The sequence below is a fragment of the Sceloporus occidentalis genome, unplaced genomic scaffold (assembly GCF_023333645.1).
Source record: "Sceloporus occidentalis isolate IW3139 unplaced genomic scaffold, rSceOcc1.0.p SCAF_1, whole genome shotgun sequence".
Taxonomy (NCBI): domain Eukaryota; kingdom Metazoa; phylum Chordata; class Lepidosauria; order Squamata; family Phrynosomatidae; genus Sceloporus; species Sceloporus occidentalis.
In genome coordinates this window covers 2,342,362-2,365,758 of record NW_028316981.1, presented here as the reverse complement: position 1 = coordinate 2,365,758, position 23,397 = coordinate 2,342,362, and the positions used below count along the sequence as shown (strand labels likewise).

General features: G+C 42.6%; 2 protein-coding genes across 7 annotated transcripts in view; both read left to right on the top strand.

Annotated features, from left to right (window-relative positions):
- LOC149320359 (zinc finger and SCAN domain-containing protein 29-like) overlaps positions 1 to 9,644 on the top strand; it is a 32,410-nt gene extending 22,766 nt beyond the window's left edge. For all 5 annotated transcript variants that reach the window (XM_089500713.1, XM_089500712.1, XM_089500714.1 and 2 more), the window contains 6 exons: positions 3,165 to 3,235; positions 5,185 to 5,668; positions 5,838 to 5,930; positions 7,901 to 7,963; positions 8,154 to 8,216; positions 8,631 to 9,644. In XM_089500713.1, the coding sequence (XP_089356839.1) occupies positions 3,165 to 3,235; positions 5,185 to 5,668; positions 5,838 to 5,930; positions 7,901 to 7,963; positions 8,154 to 8,216; positions 8,631 to 9,274 (1,418 nt within the window). In that variant the 3' untranslated portion in view covers positions 9,275 to 9,644. The remainder of the gene's footprint in view (positions 1 to 3,164; positions 3,236 to 5,184; positions 5,669 to 5,837; positions 5,931 to 7,900; positions 7,964 to 8,153; positions 8,217 to 8,630) is intronic.
- LOC149320357 (uncharacterized) overlaps positions 1 to 23,397 on the top strand; it is a 126,427-nt gene that overhangs the window by 77,199 nt on the left and 25,831 nt on the right. Inside the window, exon 10 of one of the 2 annotated variants that reach the window (XM_089500311.1) lies at positions 20,065 to 20,662. In XM_089500311.1, the coding sequence (XP_089356437.1) occupies positions 20,065 to 20,662 (598 nt within the window). Of the gene's footprint in view, positions 1 to 19,992; positions 21,029 to 23,397 lie in introns of those variants that run through there. The other variant, XM_089500303.1, reaches the window with a different exon arrangement.

Sequence of the window (23,397 nt, the reverse complement as noted above, 5' to 3'; positions counted from 1 at the left end):
TCCAGAGAACAGGACCCGGAACAATGGATGCAAGCTACAGGAAAAGAGTTTCCACCTCAACATTAGGAAGAACTTCCTGACAGTAAGGGCTGTTCGACAGTGGAACAAACTCCCTCGGAGGGTGATAGAGTCTCCTTCCTTGGAGGTCTTTAAACAGAGGATAGCCATCTCTTGGGGATGCTTTGATTGTGATTTCCTGCATGGCAGGGGATTGGACTGGATGGCCCTTGCGGTCTCCTCCAACTCTACGATTCTATGATTCTATGTTGTTCCAGAGATTTATTTATTTATTTATTTGGAGTAATTATACCCTACTGTTCAGCCACAAAGGCTTTCACAACAGCTTACATTTTTAAAAATTAGACAGTTCCCTGCCCTCGGGCTTACAATCTAATCAGACATGACACGGCAGGAGAAGAGAATGGTGGTGGGGAAGGGATCAAATTAATTGGTTCTTCTCTTCCTCTGGGGCCATGGCCATGGCAGATGGGCTGGAGGGCGGGCTCTTCATCTTACTCTGGGCTAGGCCCAATGGAGCTGGTCTGTCTCGCTCTTCCTCTGAACCTGGATGATGATGGATGGGCTTTGTGTTCTTATCTACATCTGGCCTTTGCTCCCCTCAACTCAAGCCCATTTTATCCTCACAACTTCCAACTTGTGAAGTAGGGCAGTGTATGTATGAGAGAGTAGGTGGCTGACATTCCCCCAGTGGATTTCGTGCCTCACTGGGAGCTGGAACTGGATTTTCCCATACCCCTGTCTGATATCTTAACCCTTATATCACTATTTGTTTTTGCTGCAGGCTTTCAAGTCATTTCTGAATTACACCAACTTTAAGGGCCCTGGGAGGTAGCATGGTGTAGTGGTCGGAGCGTTGGACTGCAACTGGAGATCAGTGTTCAGTTCTCTGCTCCACTGTACACTTTACTGGGTTGTGTTACTGCCTCCCAGAGTCTTCTGTGGAAACAATGGGACATTTTGCTTGGTATACTTGCAGTACCACTATGCATCCCACTGTCCAGTCATACATTTGGTGTAGATGTTGCCATTGAACCTAAGTGGTGCACAACATGGTAACGCTCATCTCCACATGTGGAGATTGACTTTATGCTTCCCTGACATATATGCCACATCTTCTCCCCTGTGTATTTCTGTTCACATGGGGCTTTTGCACTCTGGAATTAAATCCTTCAATGCTGTCTTCTTTGTCTGCCCAAAAGCAACACTGTGAGGTAGGTCAAGTCAGAGAGAGTGGGGCCTCAAGGCTGCCCAATGACTTTCAGGAGTCACTGGAGTCTAGAAATTGATTTTCCCAGTCTAGCACCTAAACCACTGCACCCAGTCACCCTCTGCATTTTCATGGGCTGGAAACGTTCTTGTGTTCTTCCAGCATCATACAGGTATACCGCAGTGAACAATCTTCATGTGTTTCAGGGCATTTTTTCTTTAACAGAAAATTTCGTATGATAGGCACAAACTCTTGGCTTCCAGCACCGACACCCGCCCCTTCCGCAGCGGTGGCGGCCTGGAGGAGGCCGGATGCCGGCGCGGGAGGCCTTAAAGGCCTCCGGCGCGGCAGCCCTCCTCCCTCGCCGCCGCTGTGGCAAAGGCCCGGGGGCGGTGCTGTTGGGGGCCAAGAGGCCTCCAGCACCGCCATCGCGCCCTTGCACGGCGGCGGCAAGGAAGCTGAGGCTTGGCCTCCGCTGCTGCCTCCGCCGCCGCCACCCGGCTTCCCTGCAGCGGCGGCGGCGGAGGCCAAGCCGCTCCGCCGCGGGAGTTCAGGTAAGTTAGGGGAAGGGAAGGGAGGGAAGGGAGGAGGGAAGTGAGCGAGGGGTGGGTGAAGGGACTTTTGTCCCAATGGCGGCTCACGTGCACGCACGCCGCCATTGGGACAAATATGCTTTGAGCATACGCGGATTTTGTTATACGCAGGGGGGTCTGGAACGGATCCCCCGCATATAACAAGGATCCACTGTATATGAAGATTAACAAAAAGAACTAAAAAAAGTTACAGAAGCGATACAAGCAATACAAAGAGCAAAAACAGGGAAATCGCCAGGCCTGAATGGATTCCCAGTTTTATACAATAAGAATTTTGCAGATTACATTGCCAGTCTGCTACAAATAACAATGAACACCATTTTAAATAAGGAGGGGCCCAGCCCACGCAGTGCTTTAAAAGTCAACAACAAAAGCTTATACTGAATACGGAAAGGGAAGGGGAGCCAATGAAGGGATGATAATACAGGAGAAATATGGTCAAAGTGGCGAGCGGATGTAATAATGCGTGCAGCTGAACGCTGGACAGAAATTAAAGGACAGCGATGAGAGAGAGGAAGCCCTGCCAGAAGGAGGTTACAATAATCTAGTCATGAGACAACCAGGGCATGGATCACAGTCTTTGCAGTAGAGGTTATGAGAAATTGACATTTTTAGCAATGTTGTAGAGAAAGACCTTGGCTGTGGCCAGCACCTGGGGGATACACGACAGAGAAGAATCAAAAATAAAACCAAGACTGCAGGCTTCCTGGACCAGTTGAATAGAGATGTCATCAACGGAAACAGAAAAAGAGTATTGGAGGGAGGGCAAGGTAGAAAAACAAGAAGCTCCGTCTTGGACATGTTGAGCTTCAAGCGCCTATGACGCTTCAAGCGCCTATCCACTGAGAGATAGCCGTGAGACAAGATGAAACTTGCTGTTCAAGCCCCGGATAAAGGTCAGGGGTGGAAAGATACAGGAAAAAACAAAAGAACAGATAAGTTTTCCTAGGGACAGTGTGTAGAGAGAGAACAGTAGGGGACCCAAAAGAGAGCCCTGGGGAACTTGACAGATAACGGGACACAGGACAAAGTCTGACCACTCAAGACCACTTAATAAGATTGTTGCACATTTAATATGTTAAGAATAAAAAAGGAAAAAAGGAAAGAAAAAGAAAGTCAGGAAAAGAGTGATGAAAGAGAAATTAGAAATATTCAAAGTAAAGGACAGGAAGTCGTGTGTGTGTGTGATTTTAGATGTTAATTGTCTTGTATTTGTTTTATGAGTTATGTTTTATGTATGCTTAGCATGTGAATGAGATTAGTAATCAATGTTTAGAGTATATATATATGATTAGAAAAAACTGTAACTGGCTCCCCCCCCCCCCCTTTTGTCTTTCCCACAGAGGCTGGAATAACGTCACCCACAAGGACTCAGTCGCCTCTCCCTCTTTGCGGAGGACTAGAAGCAGACCAGGTAAGGAGAAGGATTCCTGGAACAGAGGAATGGAGCAGTCTGGGTTCCTCTTTTCTCAGATCACACCCCTCTCATCACTAGTGGAGAATTTTGCTTCAGTTTGCTTTGGGTTTTAAACATTGTAAAAATTTGCAAGCTTCTTTCGGTTTGAATCCCTGTGTCTTTTGCCTTCTTATTCTTAAGCTAGACTTGTTCTCTTTTTCCCAATACTTTTTCTTGAACCCAGAGGGGTATCTGATAGATATTTCCATCCTCCTTCCTTGGTCCAGAGCAAATTGCTCTCCCTGTGTTGGCATTCAAAGGGAGGCTACTGGAACCGCCAAAGAACCATCAGGATCAGGGGTAACATTGGTTTCTACAAGGAAGACTGTCTGTTCTACAAGCATCTTGCTATGTTTCATAACATTATTTCCTGTAACATAAACAAGTTTTGCTGAAGTGAATACTGTGTAATTAACCGAAGGGAGGGTGAGAAAGGCTTCAAGCAGTTTTACTGATGAAATAAATCCTTTCACCAAATGTCAGTTTATTAATCGCAGATGTAATATATTTAATAAAAGATAGAATTGGACAACAGTAAATTATTTAATGTTAAAAACTATAGCTATATAAACTTCCATTTGATGTCTTTCTATCCAGGAAGGCTTAAAGTAAGGAGTGAGGCAGTCTTTTTGGAAGGCCATCAATTTGTTGAACTCATTCCTCATTACCTTAAATTTTGAATTAATCAAAAGTATCGCTTTTCCTCTAACTGGACGGCCAGCATCACGTAGATATGGTTGTTTGGGGTCAAGGTAGACTTCATTGAAAGTCTGCAGCTCACCGCTCCCTTCCACATTTTTAAGGAGGCATAGCACCTCCTTCCTAATCCAATATGTTCCCCAGCGAGACATTACCAGCATCTGTCAAACTTCTCTGACAACAGAAAATGTCCCCGCTACATGAAAAAATAGCTCTGTGACAAAGTGATAGAGCGGTCTAAATGTGGGGTTAGATTTCTGGATTTGTGCGATTATGGAGATTATTGCACTGCACTCTTAAAACATTGCTATTCCACTTTACCTGCTGTTGTAGCAGAACTCATAGACCACTCAGAATCATAGAATCATAGAGTTGGAAGAGACCGCAAGGGCCCCCTGCCATGCAGGAAATCCAAATCAAAGCATCCCCGACAGATGGCCATCCAGCCTCCGTTTGAAGACCTCCAAGGAAGGAGACTCCACTACACCCCGAGGGAGTGTGTTCCACTGTCGGACAGCCCTTACTGTCAGGAGGTTCCTCCTAATGTTGAGGTGGAATCTCTTTTCTTGTAGCTTGCATCCATTGCTCCGGGTCCTAGTCTTTGGAGCAAGTGAAAACAAGTCAGAGACCCCCGGATTATAGAAAAATGGATTTATTGCAAAGTTTTGTGCGGTCTCAGACAGAAATCACTTTCTAGGGAAGCTGAGCAACAAGTCTTCAGCTGTAGAAGGTTTTTATACAGAAACACACAAAGGCAGGAAGCCCTTCTCACCCTCCCTTCAGTTAACTACACAATATTCACTTCAGCAAAACTTGTTTATGTTACAGGAAATAATGTTATGGAACATAGCAAGATGCTTGTAGAACAGGCAGTTAGAAAACTGAATGTTCAAAAGCCTTGATGAAATATGGGCAAAAGGGAACTTAACATCATCATTATTGCTTTTATGAGGTCTCAAGTATCTATCTAGTCTGACCCCAAAGTGCAGTCTTGCATTTAATTTTTAAACTTATTCAACACGTACAAGCCTTTGTCCCTTCACTGTTACTGCCTCCTGTTGCATTTTGGGGTTTGTAGTTCAGTGAGGCCTAATAGCACGTAGCAATAGAATGGCCCACTTGACGTCAGTTTGTTTATCTTCTGTTTCTGTTTTGATTATCCATGTATGGCTTCATCCCATGCAACTCCTGCCTTGTATGGAGAAAAGGAGGAAGAAGTACCCCAACGAAGGAAGCAAGGGAGGGGCATTGCTTGGGGAAATTCAGAGATTTTGGATCTTCTTTCGATTTGGGGGGAAGCAAGGTTCCAAACAAGGTTGTCGGAGAGCCACCGCAATCTACATGTGTTCAAGGATGTAGCATCAGAGATGGCAAAGCGAGGCCATTCACGGACCACCGAAGAATGTCGTACAAAGACGAAAAATATGAGGGCAGAATATAGACGTGTCATTAACTACAACAAGCTTAGTGGCAAAGCACCAGTGACCTGTCCGTACTTTAAAGAGCTGGACAACATTCTTCATGGAGATGCAAGTGTTGTTCCAAACAGGCTTTCCAGAAGTTTTGATTTTGGAAGAGAGGTGCAGGAAGCAGCATCTAGTGGTGCTACCCAGGCCAGTGACGCCGCAACGTCGGAGGTTGATGAAGAGGGACCCCGAGGGAGTAATCTCAATATCAGCCAATTTCTAGAAGGTATGGTTTTTTAAGAAATAAATTGGTTAACCGGAAAGGGAAAATATAGCATATTAGGGATTTCCAGAAGTCCCCATCACATTGTGTAAGAATCATTTGTTCCTTCTGAGACCTAATGTTATTTTTCAAATGATACAAATTATAATTTATAAACACAATAACTTTTCAGATGCCCAGAACCGAAACGAGACTGATGCCGATGATGAAACAATCATTGACCTTCCTATGACAGTAACTGAGGCTGGAGCAGACACAGAGATTGGTTAGTGGTTTTTGTTTTGTTTTGTTTTGTTCAATTAAGTAATATGTGCAAAAAGGTAAATGTGAAAATAGGATACATAGCTGTAACGGATGTAAATTGTATTCTGTAAATGCCTGCAATGTTAGGTTCTCCAATCTTCTCCTGACTTGAGAAATCATCAAGTAGATGCTCTGAATGTAGAGAAAAAAATTTCTTCAAGGAAATAAGTTGATGCATTCAGAAATGTGCATTTGTACAAGCAATGGGAATAATAACTTCAGTTTTGTTCAGCAGCACATACAAATCATGTATTTCTATATAATTGCTTGTTTGAAATTGAAGGAAATTGTACTAAGTCTCCCAGCATATCAGACAAAATGGTAGGTGTAACTACAACTGAGAACTGTAAACATGTGCATTATCACATCCTACAAATAAAGTGCATGTTTATTTTGTTTATGTTTACCATTTAAGACTATGTAGAAATTGATAATCATACTGTAGAATAGGATTAAGTTTCTAAAAAGGAGAATAGTATTTCATAGCCAGTCCTTATCCTGGCCCATAGTTTTTGAAATCATTTTGTGTTCACGTAATAGATTTTTCCTAATTGAGCCACCATGAGAAGGGGGACCAAAAGGAACATCTTTCATGTCAGCAAACATTACACAGATTAGAAATGGCCACAGAAACCATCATATACAGCACACCCACTCCTTACGCAGGTGTGCCATACGCAGTTTCTGGTTTACGCGGAAGCAGTGCTGTAATCGTTTGAATGGTGTGTGTGGCTGCCGCACATGCAACAGACCCCATTCAGTATAATGGGGCTCAAGCATAGGCGGAATTCGCCTTACGCAGAGGAGTCCGGAACAGGTCCCCCTCGTGAGGCAAGAGTCCACTATATATCAATTTTTATAGGGTGGGAGAGGCATGATTTCAAATCCTCTCCTTGAAGTCCCCCCCCCTTTTTTTTACAATACCCATCCCTACAGTTATATAGTAACGGCACAGCCCTGCTGTGAGAACACAGACAAGATTTAGAATTAGGTTTTCTTTCTATGTTTTGATGCTTATGTCCTGAAATGGCAGCTATTACTGCTGGTACACTCTTTTCTTTTATGATCAATTGCAATGTGAAGTGGAAGATAGTACTGTAGCATAGTGTTATGAGTATGTGCCATGTACTAGCATGTCCTACATATATAAGTATTAAAACGATATATCCCAGCACTATATGGTACTGTGCAGCAAAGTGTGGCTCCCTATGAAACCATTAGATGTTAAAACATTTTTTTGCAAAAGTGGATGAAAATTGTTTTTGAATTGTGCTTCACTAAAGGCAATGTTGAACAGAAATGCAATAGTTGGGAACATGACCTTAGTGTAAATATTTTGAAAAAGTATTTCACACCTGTTCATCTAAATGAGTCTTTGGTTTTGTTTTTTGACCTATTTATGGATTGGACGGTAACAATTATTGACATGCATATCACTGAGGCCAGGGTAACCAATACCTGCAAAAGTGCTCGTATACAGTACAACTTCAATCTACATGAGGTATTTTAAATCTGAAGTATCAATTATTGCACCAAGTTAAAATAATTTCATCTGTAAGAGGATTCCAAGGAAGCCCACTTCACAGACCTCTTCTATCAAGCCAAGGAAGAAGCATACTAGAATAACATCCTTTGGTCCAGAAAATGCAAGCAGGCAGCAGCTTTGCCTGTTTACTGTAACTAGCTGCTCATTACTGAACATCAGCAATGATGCAGATAGTCAATTTTGTGATTTTGGAAAGCACTGCAGGAAACAAAAGGAAATCCCATTCGTAGGTGGGAAAACTGCAGAACTGCCGTCCATCACTTTTAAATATGTGACAAATTGATGTATCCTCCACTATCAAATTAATATTTTCTAGATGAAGATGTAACCACAAAAGCATCTCTACTTTGCAAGGACTTCATACAAACTGTATTCTTCCTTTCCAGAGACAGGAGCAGAGGGTGAAGGCAATCACCAGACTGCAGGAAGGCCAGAATCACCAGTCGAGAGTATGTTTTCTGTGATGTGCTGATTTTATGAAAACTGCAGAACTGCAGTCCATCACTTTTAAATATTAAAATATGTGACAAATTGAGGTATCCTCCAATATCTAATTAATATTTTCTAGACCAAAATGTAACCACAGAAAGTGTTTCTACTTTGCAAGGTTCTCACACAAACTGCATTTTACCTTTCCAGGGACAGGAACAGAAGGCGGAGCCAATGACCAGACTGCAAGAAGGCCAGAATCACCAGGCGAGGGTATGTTTTCTGTGATGTGCTGGTTGTATGAAATGTCAAAACAGGGCATTTTTTAGGGGGGAATGAGGGGTTGTCCACATCAACAAATAATTATGCCTCTAGAGAGTGTATCAGATCCCAGGGTTACCAATGTAAACATTTGCACAACCAGACAGTACATGTAAGATGTTCAGAGATATGCCTAGCTAGACTGTATATATAACATTGAAAAATCATAGAGATTATCATATTAGTGTTGTGGTGGTTAAACATAAAATATTTTTATTCATAATATCTCAAATATGATTTCTAAAAATGTGTCCTGGGATGAGATGTATTGTGGCATTGTGTAACTCTGAATAATTATTTGTGTTATTTCCTTTTGAACAAAAGAAATGATATATTCCTTATTGTTTTTTATCTATCCCACTCAAGGTACTCCTGCAGGAATTAGAAATGTTAGGCAAGCTGTTGTTACACAGTCGCCAAAGACCCACCTCCTCCATTCATGGGGCAGAAGAGGAGATCATATCTCTGTAACCATCACGCAAAATGCAAATGAACAGGCCCGCTTGGTGAAAGAGGGTGAGCAATCTATGTCGGATCAGATTTCTAGTGGGATGGCCAATGAAACCAACACTGTAAAACAAATTGTAGAGGTATTAAAGGAAAATGAAATAGCAAGTCAGAGAGACAGGCGTGAAATAATTGCTTGCTTGCACGCTGTCATGGACATAATGAGAAGTCAAAGGGGGAATCAAGATGGCAACTCTTCCACTGTTTCAGCGCCTCAAAATCCATTGCCACAGAAAAGGAATTATGCAACCCCCACCTCCTTCTTTAGAGGGACCATGTTAAGGAGAAAGAAGAGGAAAATGGCAGGAAAAAAAACATCTTCAGGCATTGCCCCACCATCGGAAGAAGCTACTCCACCAGCAGATTTTACACAGGTTGGGGATACTGAGGCAGGCCCAAGTGCTTACCCCAGTGTGGTGGAGGAACTTGAGGAGCAGAGTTCACAGATAATACCAGTAAGAGGAAGTAGACAGAGGAAAAGGAAGGAAATCTACTCTCCCTGACTCTAGTTATGTCATAATGTTGTCAAGCATAATTGTGTACATAATTGTGTGTGGCTTCATTAGCCAAAATCAGAGAGGGTAGGCACCATCTGCTATTATCAAACGAGGTATCTGAACCCTGTTGATGATGATAATAGGGTTCCCAGGGACAAACATTTCTCTGAAGGTGCCAGCCACAGATGCAGGCGAAACGTCAGGAATAAACTCTTCTAGAACATGGCCACAGAGCCCGAAAAACCCACAAAAATCTGTGTACATAACTGTTTAAAATGTTCAAGAAATCTTTTTGTTTAAAAAGGAAAAATATGTTTACACTGTTTTTAGAAAAAGAAAGTTTAATAATTTTTTAGTGTTAATCTTGTTCAATAAAAAGTTGACTTATAAATAACTGGTGTATGTTTATATATTACTATAACAATCTAACAGAAACAACAGCAGAAAAACGCGTCTATCTTTGGTCCACAATAAGAGAGGTGACAGCTGCTCACACTGCTTCCCCCTCTTTTTTACGTCTGCCACTGTATTGCCACAGCTGTTCCTGGGAAACAGGAAATATTAGCTGAGGTGGTGGGTCAATGTCCAGATGTTTCCCCTTGTTTCACATACATTGGGCAGCACAACACATGCAGAAACAACTGGAATGAAGTTCTCCTCTCCCACCATCAGCTTTTCAGCCTGTCAAAGGCCCTTCCCACAATATTTCTTGCCTGGCTCAGGACATTATTAAAAAATAACCTCCCTGCTATCCAATTGTCTGCTGTATGGCTTCATTAGCCAATGTCAGAGAGGGTAGGCACCATCTGCTATTATCAAAGGAGGTATCAGAACCCCGTTGACGGATATAATAGGATTTCCAGGGACAAAAGCACCTGCATCCATCACTTGACACAATCCAGAGTACTTTGAACACATGGTTGTCATGTGATCTTCTCATATGGCCAAGCTTGATGTCAATGAAGCGGCCCGTGGTACGTAGTCCCATACATGACTATCAAGAAACCCTGTTTCTGATTGTAATTCTTAACCAACTGGAGGGCGTACAGGAATGTGGGTTCCATCCACCTCCTCAATGTAATGCGGGAAGCCTAGTTTCTGGAAGCATCCATGATCTAGAAAAAATGGATGAGGTAGTTATAAACATAGTAAGGAACAGTTGTACAAATAGAAAACCAGTGTGTTGTCCACATCTGTGTCAATGGTAACAGCATCAGCACAAGAAATAGGAATGGCTTAGAGGTATGTTAATAACTAGTGTTTATGGAATGTATGGAAGCACATCCCATCCCACAATGCCTCTCATTTCATATACTTCCCACCTATAAAATCAGCACAAATGGTTTCAGGAATTATATCAAAAGTCCAAAATAACATGAAGATAATCTATTGCAAATAGGATTTTCAGAGAACGCAGCCGAAATAACAAGGTGTACAATCCCAAGTTGTTAGAGAAACGTTGCACTACTAGACAAGTGTAATGTTGCACTAATTACTATCCAATACCATTTACAAATACGTGTCATATTATAACAGTGATCGCATGTAGGTTTTGTTAAGGAAAATGCAACATGGGATATACAGTGAATGAAATAAAACATGTATGTGAGAGTCAGGATGACTCAGCAGAAGCAATTAGAAGCCACACAGGTGTAAAAGGTAATGTGATTAGCAAGTCCTAAATGCCAAGGACAGAAATGCAAAGTGGATAATTGAACACACCTGAGAATTGTTAAGTGGACAAGGTGAGATGATGAAATCATTAATTATGGGATGAACCAAGAGAACCAATGAGAGTGGATGTACACGCCCACTGGGTGGAAACTGACAAGAGTGGGTGGTATTATCCAAGGACTATAATAATGGCTATGAATCCCAATGTATTTTGTGGGTAGTAGTAGTGGGTAGTAGTGAGGAGTTGTATTGGATAGTTTTGGAGCTGTATATAGTAGAATAAAGTAGATCTTTTATATAAGACTACTGAGTTGTCTGGTGTCTTGGGTGAAGATACAAGAGCCAGCTGGATCCTGAAGAAGTGTGAAGACTTCTGTGGAAGCAAGAGTGAGAAGGCTTGGAGAGTTTGTCAGGGTCTTCAGCCTATTCTCTGTAACTCTGCTGCTTTAGAGCAAAGCTTTAACCACTGGCCAAAACTGGTCAGCGCCGGTGCGTAACAAGGTGGTGAGTTCGAGCCAGAGGTGAAGAGCTACAACTCCCATCATCCCTGACAGGTTTTCCCCTCCCCAGGACTTTCTAAATATAAATCAATATTCTCTTCTCATGTTAAACACGTGAAACAATGCAGAAATGACAGAATTGACAGAAGCATATATTTTAAGTCACATCCTGATATTGGAAGAAAAACAATTCAAAGTAAACAAACAAACAAATACCCACTGCCCTGGTATATACCAATCTCATAAATCACAATTGAGGATTCTATCGCTCCCATGGTATTAGCGAGTGAAGAGGGGATTTAGAAAGAAAACTGACAGAGATTCTCTCTGCAACCAAGCTAGTCCCAACGAACAAAGAAAACCTGGAGTTTAAGTAGGGTTTTTTAGGCCCTTGGGCAAAGTCCAGAGGCATCTTGGCCAAATAGTGGGCGTCTTTGATATGTATATGTGTCACTTTGATGTAAAGGCCTCCGAAGGGGGTTCAAATGAGCAGATCCTTGCATCCGCTGGCTTGCAGGAGGTGTCAGACAGAGATGTTGGGTGACAGATTTTGGGCTGATAGGATCTGCATTGACCATGGCACAGGACAAACTCTACATCCGGATGCATCTGAGGACACCATCCAGTCTCTTTGATTCTCTTTAGGGTAGTTTGTTTTCCTCCTTGTCCTTGCTAGTGGATAAACTGCATTAGATCACTCCGGATCTCTTGGGGAACAATCCAACGGGGATTTCCCTTTGCATCTATGGCTCAAAAGACTCCTTCCCTTTGTTCTATTGTGTACTTTCCTGTGCGGTCTTTACCCTCACTCACTAATTCTCTGGTGTCCTTTGACATATGTGATCCAAGTGTTGTCTCTTGGATTAGATTTGCTACCAGACACCACCTGGAGTGGCAGCAAAGGACACTCATGCTCTGCTCCAGTAACAACCAACCCATAAGGCACAGATGGCTCACCGGTCTGTGTCTGGTAGTCTACCCCTCTCTTGATTAATTCAGTGGTCCAATTTGCAATTCTGGAATTGTGGATCTATCTGTTCTGTATCTTCCCTAACAAGATGTATTTCAGGGGAATGTCTGGACTCTGCACTTTCACTCTTGCTCCTCCTATGATGAATTCCCATTGGGTCAGAGACCACACAAGAGCTAAGCATGTTTGTTCACAGGGACTGAATTTGCTCTCGGATGCAGAGAGGTTTTGGGAAACATAAACTATAACTTTCTGAGCTCCGTATTGGTTCTGGGAGAGAATACCTCCAATGCTACCTTTTGAAGGGGTTAACCGGATATAAAGGGGTTTCTTGGTATCAGGGTGAGCCAGCCTGGGAGCCTGTGACAAATCTGGCTTCAGAGTGGCAAATGCTTGCTGCTGAGCATCCCCCCCATTCCCAGGCAACACCTTTATTTATCAGGGCATATAAAGGCATATAAAGGGAAGATAGATGGGAGTTTCTCAAAAGGGAGATACTGAAGACACAATTTCAAACAGTTCCAATGAGGAAGAAAAATGGGAGGTGTCTCAAGAAACCAGGATGGATGGCTAAAGAACTTTCGACTGAGCTGTTTTAAATGGAACATGTATAAGAAATGGAAAAATGGGGAAATCACCAAAGAGCAATTCAAACAAATAGCAAGCACATGTAGGGGTAAGTTCAGACATTCTTGCAAACAGGCTGGTAAAATGTGGGTTACACAATACAATTGTTAGGTGGATTGGTAATTGGTTGATTGCCCGAACCCAGACGGTGCTCAGCAATGGCTCCTCTTCATCCTGGAGAGAAGTGACCAGTGGGATCCCACAGGGTTCTGTCCTGAGCCCAGAGCTATTTTCAACATCTTTATCAATGACTTCGATGACAGAATTGGGGGCATGCGTATCAAATTTGAACATGACACCAAATTAGAAGGCGTAGCTAATACCCCAGAGGGCAGGATCAAACTTCAGAATGACCTCAATAGATTAGAAAGCTGGGCCAAAGCTAAAAAAATTAATTTCAACACAGAGAAATGTAAGGCACTGCACTTAGGGCAGAAAAATGAAATGCACAGATATAGGTGTGCATATGTGTGAAAGGGATCTGGGAGTCCAAGTAGACCACAAATTGAACATGAGTCAACAGTGTGATGCGGCAGCTAACAAGGCCAATGTGATTTTAGGCTGCATCAATAGAAGTGTCTAGATCAAGGGAAGTAATAGTGCCACTCTATTCTGCTTTTGTCAGGCCCCACCTGGAATATTGTGTTCAGTTCTGGCACCTCAATTCAAAAAGGATGTTGAAAAACTGGAGCGTGTCCAAAGGAGGGCAACTAAAATGGTGAAGGGTCTGGAAACCATGCCCTGTGCGGAACGACTCAGGGAGCTGGGGATGTTTAGCCTGGAGAAGAGAAGGTTAAGAGGGGATATGATAGCCCTGTGTAAGTATTTGAAGGGATGTCATAATGAGGAGGGAGCAAGTTTGTTTTCAGCTGCTCCAGAGACTAGAACGCAGAACAATGGATGCAAGCTCCAGGAAAAGAGATTCCACCTCAACATTAGGAGGAACCTCCTGACAGTAAGGGCTGTTTGACAGTGGAACACACTTCCTAGGGGTGTAGTGGAGTCTTCTTCCTTGGAGGTCCTTAAGCAGAGGCTGGACAGCCATCTGTTGGGGATGCTTTGATTGAGAGTTCCTGCATGGCAGGAGGTTGGGCTGGATGGCCCTTGCGGTCTCTTCCAACTCTATGATTCTGTGATTCTATGTCCCTCCAATATATACAGTGTGTGTGTGTGTGTATCCATAGATATACATATATATAGTATACTTGTGTGTATTGTAAATATAAAGATAGTCCATTGACATGGATGTCTAGTTGTAAACGAATGTAGGGGGTGGTGCTCATCTCTGTTTCTAAGCCGAAGAGCCAGCGTTGTCTGAAGGCTACTCTGGTGGCCATGTGGCCAGTGTGACTGCAGCGAAGAAGGTGATCTTCCCACTCAGAAGTGATGCCTGTCTATCTCCTTGCATTTGCATGCTTTCCAACTTCTAGGTTGGCAGAAGCTGGGACTAGTGACAGGAGCTCATCCCATCATGCGGCACCTGGACCTCCAACGGCCAACCCTCCGGTCTTCTGATTGGCAGAATTGGCGTCTTAACCACTAAGCCACTGCATCCCTATACAATTTTTATTCTGTGTGTGTGTATAGATAGATAGATAGATAGATACATACATACACACAATACTATATATATATATATATATATATATACACACACACACACTACAATATATACAATATAATAAATATATGCTGAATGTGTGTGTATGACACTCTTTCCCTGGGAGGCTCTTGGAGGTTTGCAGGGAGGGAGGGAGGGAGAGAGAGAAGGAGGGAAAGAAGGAGGGCTCTTTTCCTGCCCTCTCTGGGTCCTCCAAGCAACGAGTTCAAGTTCCTAGAGAGGCAGAGGAGGCGGAAGAGGAGAGTGCCGGGCCCTCTGACCTCACTTCCGGTGCGTGTGGCGGGAACAGACTGGAAGGGCAGGCATCCCAGAGAGGAAGGAGGCTGTAAAAGAGCCCACTTCCGTCCCCCAATCCCTGCGGGCTCCAGCCGTGGAGGGACGGGGTCCAGGGGGATAAAAGGCGCCTTGCTGGCCAGGTGTGGGAGGGGGCTGTGGGTTTAAAAGGGGAGAAGGAGGAGAGTGGGCGCCCTCCAAAGGTCTCAGGAGCCCCAGATATTAAAGGGAGGGGGTTCAGGGGGAATAAAAGCCCATTGCTGGGTGTTTGTGTATCTTTCTTGAGGCTGGGGGGGGGGGGGGCTTATGACCAGGATGGCAGAGAATGCAGCTTTAAAAGGGGAAGAGAAAGAGGAGGGGAGGAAAGGGGGGGGCAGAGAAGGAGACACTCCCCAGGATCCTTGTTCCTAGGAAAAGGGGGGCAGAGGGGAGGCCTTGAGGTTTCAGGGGGGGAGGAGGAGGGAGCCAGGCTCCAAGCCTTGGGGGGGGGTTGTGTGAGGCCAGGGGGGGGATAGGGTGAAGTGTTAACTAAATGCAAAGTCTCCCCCCCCCACACACACACAAAATGCCACCTTGTTTTGTGGGTCCCCTTTTGCCAGGAACATGGAGCTGGGCGTTGTGTCTCCTTTTCTCCCCCCCCCCCATAACCCCCCCCCCCTTTTCCCTTTTACATTTCTCTATGTTGAAGCTCATTTTGTTAGTTTTGGCCTAGCTTTCTAATCTAGTAAAGTCGTTTTGAATGTTGACCCTCTCCTCTGGGATATTAGCTACTCGTCCTAATTTGCTGTCATCTGCAAATTTGATAAGCATTCCCTCTATTCCTTCATCCAAGTCGTTGATAAAGATGTTGAATAGCACTGGAATTACTAAATAAGAACAGGTATACAATATGAAAAGATGTAGAAGCTATAATTTGACATAAACAAAATGATAATGCACTCATATGCGACAGTTGTGACCATAAATAACCAATACATCTCTTGAAAACCATGTGCAGTATGTGGAACCATTCTTGCAAAGAGTCTGTTAGGAAGCGTCCAGCAGAAATGCCCAATTCTGCTGCTGTCTGTCTCTGCTTTGGGACAGTTCAACTGGGACATAATCTATTCCCAGTGATTTAATTTTGCCAGTTTCCTTATTGCAGATTCCACTTTGCTTTTTAAAATTTTCAGTTTGTCTTCATCTGGTTCCTTTTTCCATGCGTCATTCATTTACTCATCTGTTTTATATACTCTTCTGTGTATCGCCTCCAACGGCTGTTTATTTCTTCTTGATCCTGTATTATGCTCTCTTTTTCTCCATAGAGCTTCCTGGCCCTTATTAAACTAAGTCTCTCATTTTTGCCCCTTTGTTGTTGTCCTCTATTTCTTTGCATCAATAATAATAGTAGTTCTCCTTATTCCTTATTTCTACACTAGATGTTGAACAGATGCATTCATCTTTTTTGTTTGTTCCTATCTCCCTTTGCTTTTGCCTTTTTTGCTTTTTAATTCTACCACCCTTAAATCTGCTTCTCTGGCAGGACCTGGAAGAGGATCCCAGGTAAAAACACTTTGACTAGATAAATAAAGGCCCGGCTGGAAGTCAGCTCCTTTCCAAGAGAGGCAAAGATATAGTAATGGCTCTTGAGAACACATATATGTGAATACTTCTGTATCTTTTGGAGTAAAAGAAGACCAGATCTGGTGTTGAAGCTCATTTGTCATTCCATGCACTAAGCTGTGTCTAAAACCTGAAGGGATCGTGGCTCTGTCTGTTTCCTCTGGGGTGAACCTCCTGTATCCCTCCAGATGTTGATGAATAACACCTCCCATAAGCCCCTTAGACAACATAACAAATAAGTGGGGGTGCTGGGAGTTGTAGTCCAACAACGCTAGGTGGGGTTGTAGGATTCCCACCCCTACCTTAGGGCTAAATCTTAGGGGTAATCCCACTAGAGTTTGTTGTTTTTATCCCTCATGGGGTCGTGGTGGAATCTGATGGAGAAGGAAGGCGTTCAACAGAAAAGCCTTTTGTTCTGTGCTGTCAGGTTGGCATGTCATCTCATGACAGCCTCAATATAGTTATTTTGTCTTCGAGGGAAAGTTCAGGCTTGATTTGCTCTCAGACCCATTAGGTTGTCTTTCTGGGTCCGTGGAAGATGGCATAAATAAACATTTGCACATGTGAAGCAACTTCCTTTGTAACTTCTACAGGTGTTCAGAGGTCCAGAATTGGCCTGGCTGGTCTTCAAACAGGGAGAGAAGAGAGTCTTCACTGAATTTCTTTTCAATGAAAGAAACTGCAGGAAAGAAGCCATTGGAACAGGTTAACCTTGAACTCCTCTTTTGAGATGGACTCACTGGGACGGGTCTATAACAGAGGATCACAAATGGTTGATAACCAAGGGCAGAGGGATTTCCCCCTCTCACCGTGTGGTTGAATACCTCCTCCCATGAATTGAATCCTTGGTGTGTCAAACTGGTATGCAATTAATTGTTGGATGCCATCCTCCATATTGAAATGGCTGAGTTGATCAGTGTTGCCTGCTATCCCTTTCCCCAGCCAATCAGGGCCCTTGGAACAGGTTAATGATCACTCTTTCTTTCTTTGCAATGTAACCATTGGAAGGGATCTGCAACAAGGGGTCCCAAATGGTTGCTGCCCAGGGCAGATGTATATCCCAGGATATTCCTGAATGAAAAACACTTCATTTGTGTTTTCCTGAATGGCAGAGAAGTGGACTGCATGGCACTTGAGGTCTCTTCTAACACTTCACCTTTCCAAGAATTGAATCCTTGGCTTTTAGACATGGTTGGTCCACCATTTTGTTGGAGGGAGGCACCTGACTCAGGCAGCTGGTTTCAAGCCATCATGAAAGGAAGCAATTCCTAACTATTTAATTTGTGGTTGTTATATTTTTATGATAAATGATGGGAAGAGGCTCTTGTGGTATTCTCTGCCTCATGAGTTAAAAGATCTTGACCATACAGGTGGAGAATCCAAAGACTCTGCTGACTGGATGAGGCTGCCCTAGACTTATGCCAGTTAGTAATGCAGATTGGAAAGACCTGTACAGAAGAGCTTCAATGTGCTAAATAAAATATCCCTTCACGTGAGAAATCTAGTTTATCAGACACCCAGGTTGTGACCTCGCCTTTTCCCTCATGCACTATTCTTCAAGATCCAGGTAGTTAAGGAAACGAGATGAAGGAATAGTCAAACACCTACTCCATCTGTATTCTGAAGTGATCCAGTAATATTGGTGGTGCACCATATATTTTCCTCTGCTTTTGATAAGACTGGATGAAGGCTATTTTCTGTTGCAGATGACTTTTCGAGATGTGGCTGTGTTTTTCACAGAGGAGGAATGGAGCCTATTGGATCAGAACCAAAGGTCTTTGTATGAGAAGGTCATGATGGAAAACTATGAGACTGTGTCCACCCTGGGTAAGGAACTTGAACTCATTGCCCTTTCTATGGAGACTGAGGGTCATTTCATATTACTTCATGAAATTTACAGCGCTTCATAAATAAAGGTTAATAATAATAATAATACCACTATTAATTGTCATGACAACATCCTGGGCAATCTTGGGATTTATAGTTTAATGAGGCAGCGGGAGAACTATGGCAGTTCACGTATTTCCCCCCAAATGCCCCTTGACACATCCCAGAGCAATTTTTCCATGCTTTTCTTTAAACCTTCTTTCAGTCCTAAATCTAGACCCTGGACAGGCTTCCAACTTCCTCTTGTGAAAAACACATCCTCTGGTCTTAAAATGGCTTTTTCCTACAGTGACAAAATTACCCCCCCCCCCCCCCCCCGGGATAATGAGAAGCAAAACATTTTTCTTTTTTCAGATGGTACTATGGGGGAATGCCCTCTGATATCCCCTGGGGATTCAGCATGGCCCGCTAATCCCCACAGTTTTCAATCCCCTGTCGGAGAAGCTCCAAAAGTAGGGTCCCAATCCCAACTCAGCCAGTAAGCTCTCAGGTGGCTTCCAGCCCCCTTGCTCAAGCTTTTCTACTTATTTGTTTATATACTTATTATCCTGCCTTTCTTCTCAGAGTAGCTTCAATTAAAGCTTCTCCTTCCTTAGACAGTCTAACTCTTTGTGGACAAAAAAATACCTCTGGGAAGGTCCACAATAAGGCCAGAAAGCAATGGTCTTCCAGGAAGCGCTTGGTCCTCAGGTCAAAATAATTAACAGTTGGTTCTGTTGTTTGGCGCAAATGTGTATATGTTTAGTAGATGCAAAGCCTGAGGAGGATGAGCACACTCTCACACAAGCCAAACTCCTGATTGGGACAAGGAGAGATGTGTTTTCTCTCCCCTTCCTACACCAAGAGCAACAGTACAGCTTGTCCAGTGTTATCAGCCTCAGCTCCCCTCCATCCTTGAATTAACTACCACACTATTTGGCTATATGCCCATCCCAGCCCCTTTTCTGTTGTAGTTATATCCAGGGGCAGCCGTGTTGGCTATATAGCAAAGTATAGTATCACCCAGAATCCAGAAGACAGTAATACCTTTATTGAGCCAACCAAAATGCACATTATACATGTAGATTTCTTGCTCTCACATGCCTGATTCCTGTCCTCTTCCTCCTCCTCTCTCCAAATTTCCTATCTGCCCTCAAGCCTATCTGCAGAACTTCAGCATCTCCCATTCTGTATCTCATTCTCATCTCCTTTTCTGCACCATCCTGTTTTACTCTCTCTTTCTTTCTGTCTCTCTTTCTCACACACACACATGCATGCACAGAGTGCTTTGTGTATTAAGAGGCAGCTGTGAACCTGACAAAATGTAATGATTGGTTTGGGTGAACTGGGGCAAACCGGCTGGCATTTGGATGTTTTCCAGCCTCTTAAGGTGCTCCATCTAGCAATTGTGACTAAAATCTATGAAAGAAAGGAAAAGAAACATAGTGTTCCCCTTTCTCTGATATTTCATTTCTTTCTTAAGTTTGCTTAGCTCCATCATTATTTTCAGAGGTCCTTCTTCTGTGAACACTGAGATTTACTCTTGTCTCTCCCTGTTCTCCCATATAGGAGACTTTTTGAATCATCAGAGAGTCCATATAGGAAAAAAACCATACAAATGCCAGCAGTGTGGGAAATGTTTTAATCAGAAGCCAAACCTTGTGACTCATCAGAGAGTCCACACAGGACACAAACCATACAAATGCCAGCAGTGTGGAAAATGTTTTGCTCACAAGTCAGTTCTTATGATACATGAAAGAGTCCACACAGGAGAGAAGCCATACAAATGTCAGCAGTGTGGAAAATGTTTTGCTCAGCAGTCACCCCTTGTGGCTCATCAGAGAGTCCACACAGGAGAAAAACCATACAAATGCCAGCAGTGTGGAAAATATTTTGCTGTCAAGTCTTACCTTGTGAAACATCAGAGAGTCCATACAGGAGAGACACCATACAAATGCCAGCACTGTGGAAAATATTTTGCTGTTAAGTCTGCCTTTGTGAATCATCAGAGAGTCCATACAGGAGAGAAACCATACAATTGCCAGCAGTGTGGAAAATATTTTGCTGTCAAGTCTGTCCTTGTGACTCATCAGAAAGTCCACACAGGAGAGAAACCATACAAATGCCAGCATTGTGGAAAATGTTTTACTCAGAAGTCATCCCTTTTGAGTCATGATAGAATGCATACAGGAGAAAAACCATACAAATGCCAGCAGTGTGGAAAATGGTTTGCTAAAAAATCACACCTTGACAGACACCAGATGGTCCACACAGGAGAAAAACCATACACATGCCAACAGTGTGGGAAACGTTTTGCTGACAAGTTTTCCCTTGTGCCTCATCAGAGAGTCCACACAGGAGAGAAACCATACAAATGTCAACACTGTGGAAAATGTTTTTCTGACAAGTCAGTCCATTTGAGGCATCAGAGAGTCCATACAGGAGAAAAACCATACAATTGCCCACAGTGTGGAAAATATTTTGCTGTTAATTCTGCCCTTGTGAGTCATCAGAGAGTTCACACGGTCCGCACAGGAGAAAAAGCATACAGATGCCATCACTGTGGGAAATGTTTTGCTCAGAGTTCAGGGCTTTTGAGGCACCAGACTGCCCACACTGGAGAGAAAGTGGACAAACGAAATACTTTTTGTTTGGAGAGACCAAACACCTAATTCTGCTTTGTAAAACCTATATATGGCCTTTGATGCTTTTTTTTTTCCTTCAGAACATGTGATTTTAAAGTATCTTACAGTTATATGACCATTTAATAAATCTTTTGAATTATTTGTGTTATTCTGTTTTCTTGGTAGCCTATCCAAAGACCATGAAACATGGTATCGGTTTATGGAGAGTCAATATTTTTATTAATGAGGTACTCCCCAAATGCAACTTGTTGTGACCATGAATGCAAATAGTATGTTCATATAATATTGTGTTGGGGTGAAAAGGTTGACACATGATGTTCACTGACTTCCATGTTAAGTGCCAACATCTTTCTGTCCTCAGAACCTAAATGTGCGGTAAAAAGGATCATGGTTTGTTTTTACCAGTAATGTGCTTTTTCTGCGCTTTTTACTTGTGGCCAGTACCGCAGTTTAGGCTTTATTTATGCCTTTGAACCTTAGCACATTTAAATTGTGGTGCCCAGAACTGGACACAGCATTCCAGGTGGGGCCTGACCAGAGCAGAATAGAGTGGCACTATTACTTCCCTTGATCTAGACACTATACTTCTATTGATGCAGCCTAAAATCACATTGGCCTTGTTAGCTGCCGCATCGCACTGTTGATTCATGTTCAGTTTGTGGTCTACTTGGACTCTTATCCCTTTCACACGTAGTTTCGTTCAACCAGGTGTCCCCCATCCTATATCTGAGCATTTCATTTTTACGCCCTAAGTGCAGTAACTTACATTTCTCTATATTGAAATTCATTTTGTTCGCTTTGGCCCAGCTTCCTAATCTAGCTGCTACTCCTAATTTGGAGTCATCTGCAAATTTGATAAGTATGCCCCCAATTCTGTCATCCAAGTCATTGATAAAGATGTTGAACAGTACTGGGCCCAGGACAGAGCCCTGTGGGACCCCACTGGTCACTTCTCTCCAGGATGAAAAGGAGCCATTGTTGAGCACCCTTTGGGTTCGGCCGGTCAACCAATTACAGATCCATGTAACCATTACTTTGTCTAGCCCACATTTTGATGAGCATCCCCCTAAAATAGAAGAAATTCATCTGATACTTGTCAGACAGTCTAAGGACAAGATATGCAATTTCTCTGGTCTCTGCCTTTTGCAACTGACAAACTACTTAGATCTAGTGATACTAAATGGAGGGACTGCGGGAGACAAACATGGAGAGTCTACATTTGAATTTGGTAATGGAGCTTCAACAAAATTGATTACTTAATAGTGTCATATAACTTATTAAACTGGATCTTAAATTTTGAGGTAACCATTCGTACAGAAATTGATCACCTCCCTTTACTTGCTTCTTCAAATCTGAAAGTTCAAAATATACATGCCGATTTAGAACCAGGATTAGATTTGGATGTGGTTTCAGGTTTCTCTTGTGTAAAATGATCCCTTAAACTAGATTATGCCTTAAATAAGCTCTTCATTCAGATAGCTCTATTAAATTAAGAGATTCTCTCCTCTTAGAAAGTTCACCAAAACAGATCCTAAGCTCCTATCAGAATTTAATAACACATATTTAAAGCTGCCTGTTTGCAAACAACACAACCACACATTACTTTCATCACTCCATGTCTAACTCATGGTTTGATCAAGAGTGTAGTACCATAAAAAGATCTCTAGTGGAAAAATATAAGCAATATAGAAATTCTGATAGGTCAGGACATCTTTACCTACTGACTGGTTAATGCTAAAGAACAAATACAAAAAATAATAATTAAGGAAAAAATAACCAGGCAGTGAGAACTAACTGGCAACAATTCAAAAAGTTTATTGAATTTAAGGGCAAGATACTTTAAATCGACAGACTTGGTAACAGAAATAGGATGTCAAAACAAAATCTAGATGTATGAAGGCTCCCTCTATAAAAGAAAAACATTTTCCACTGCTGTGATGCTTCAAAAGGTATGAATTCTTTTTAAAAAATATTTTAAGATAATGTTTATTTATATTAAATAAATAATATATATTATATATTAATGTTTCCAAGGCAATTCCTGTTAAGACGGGTGTAAGGCAAGGATGTGTCCTGGCCCCCACTTTATTTAATTTTTACATTAATTCCCTTGTTTCTGCTTTGAATAATCTTTCTTTTCACCCTCCAAAGTTGGCAAATAAGCATATTAACTCATTGCTCTATGCGGATGATGTCGTTATTCTCTCATTATCCCCCATCGGACTTAAAAGAGCCCTAAATTCTCTTGCTTTGTATTGTAAAGAGGAGAAATTAATAATTAACTCCTCTAAGACCAAGATTCATACTTTTGCTCACCGACCCAAACTGAGACAATGGAGACTTGACAGACA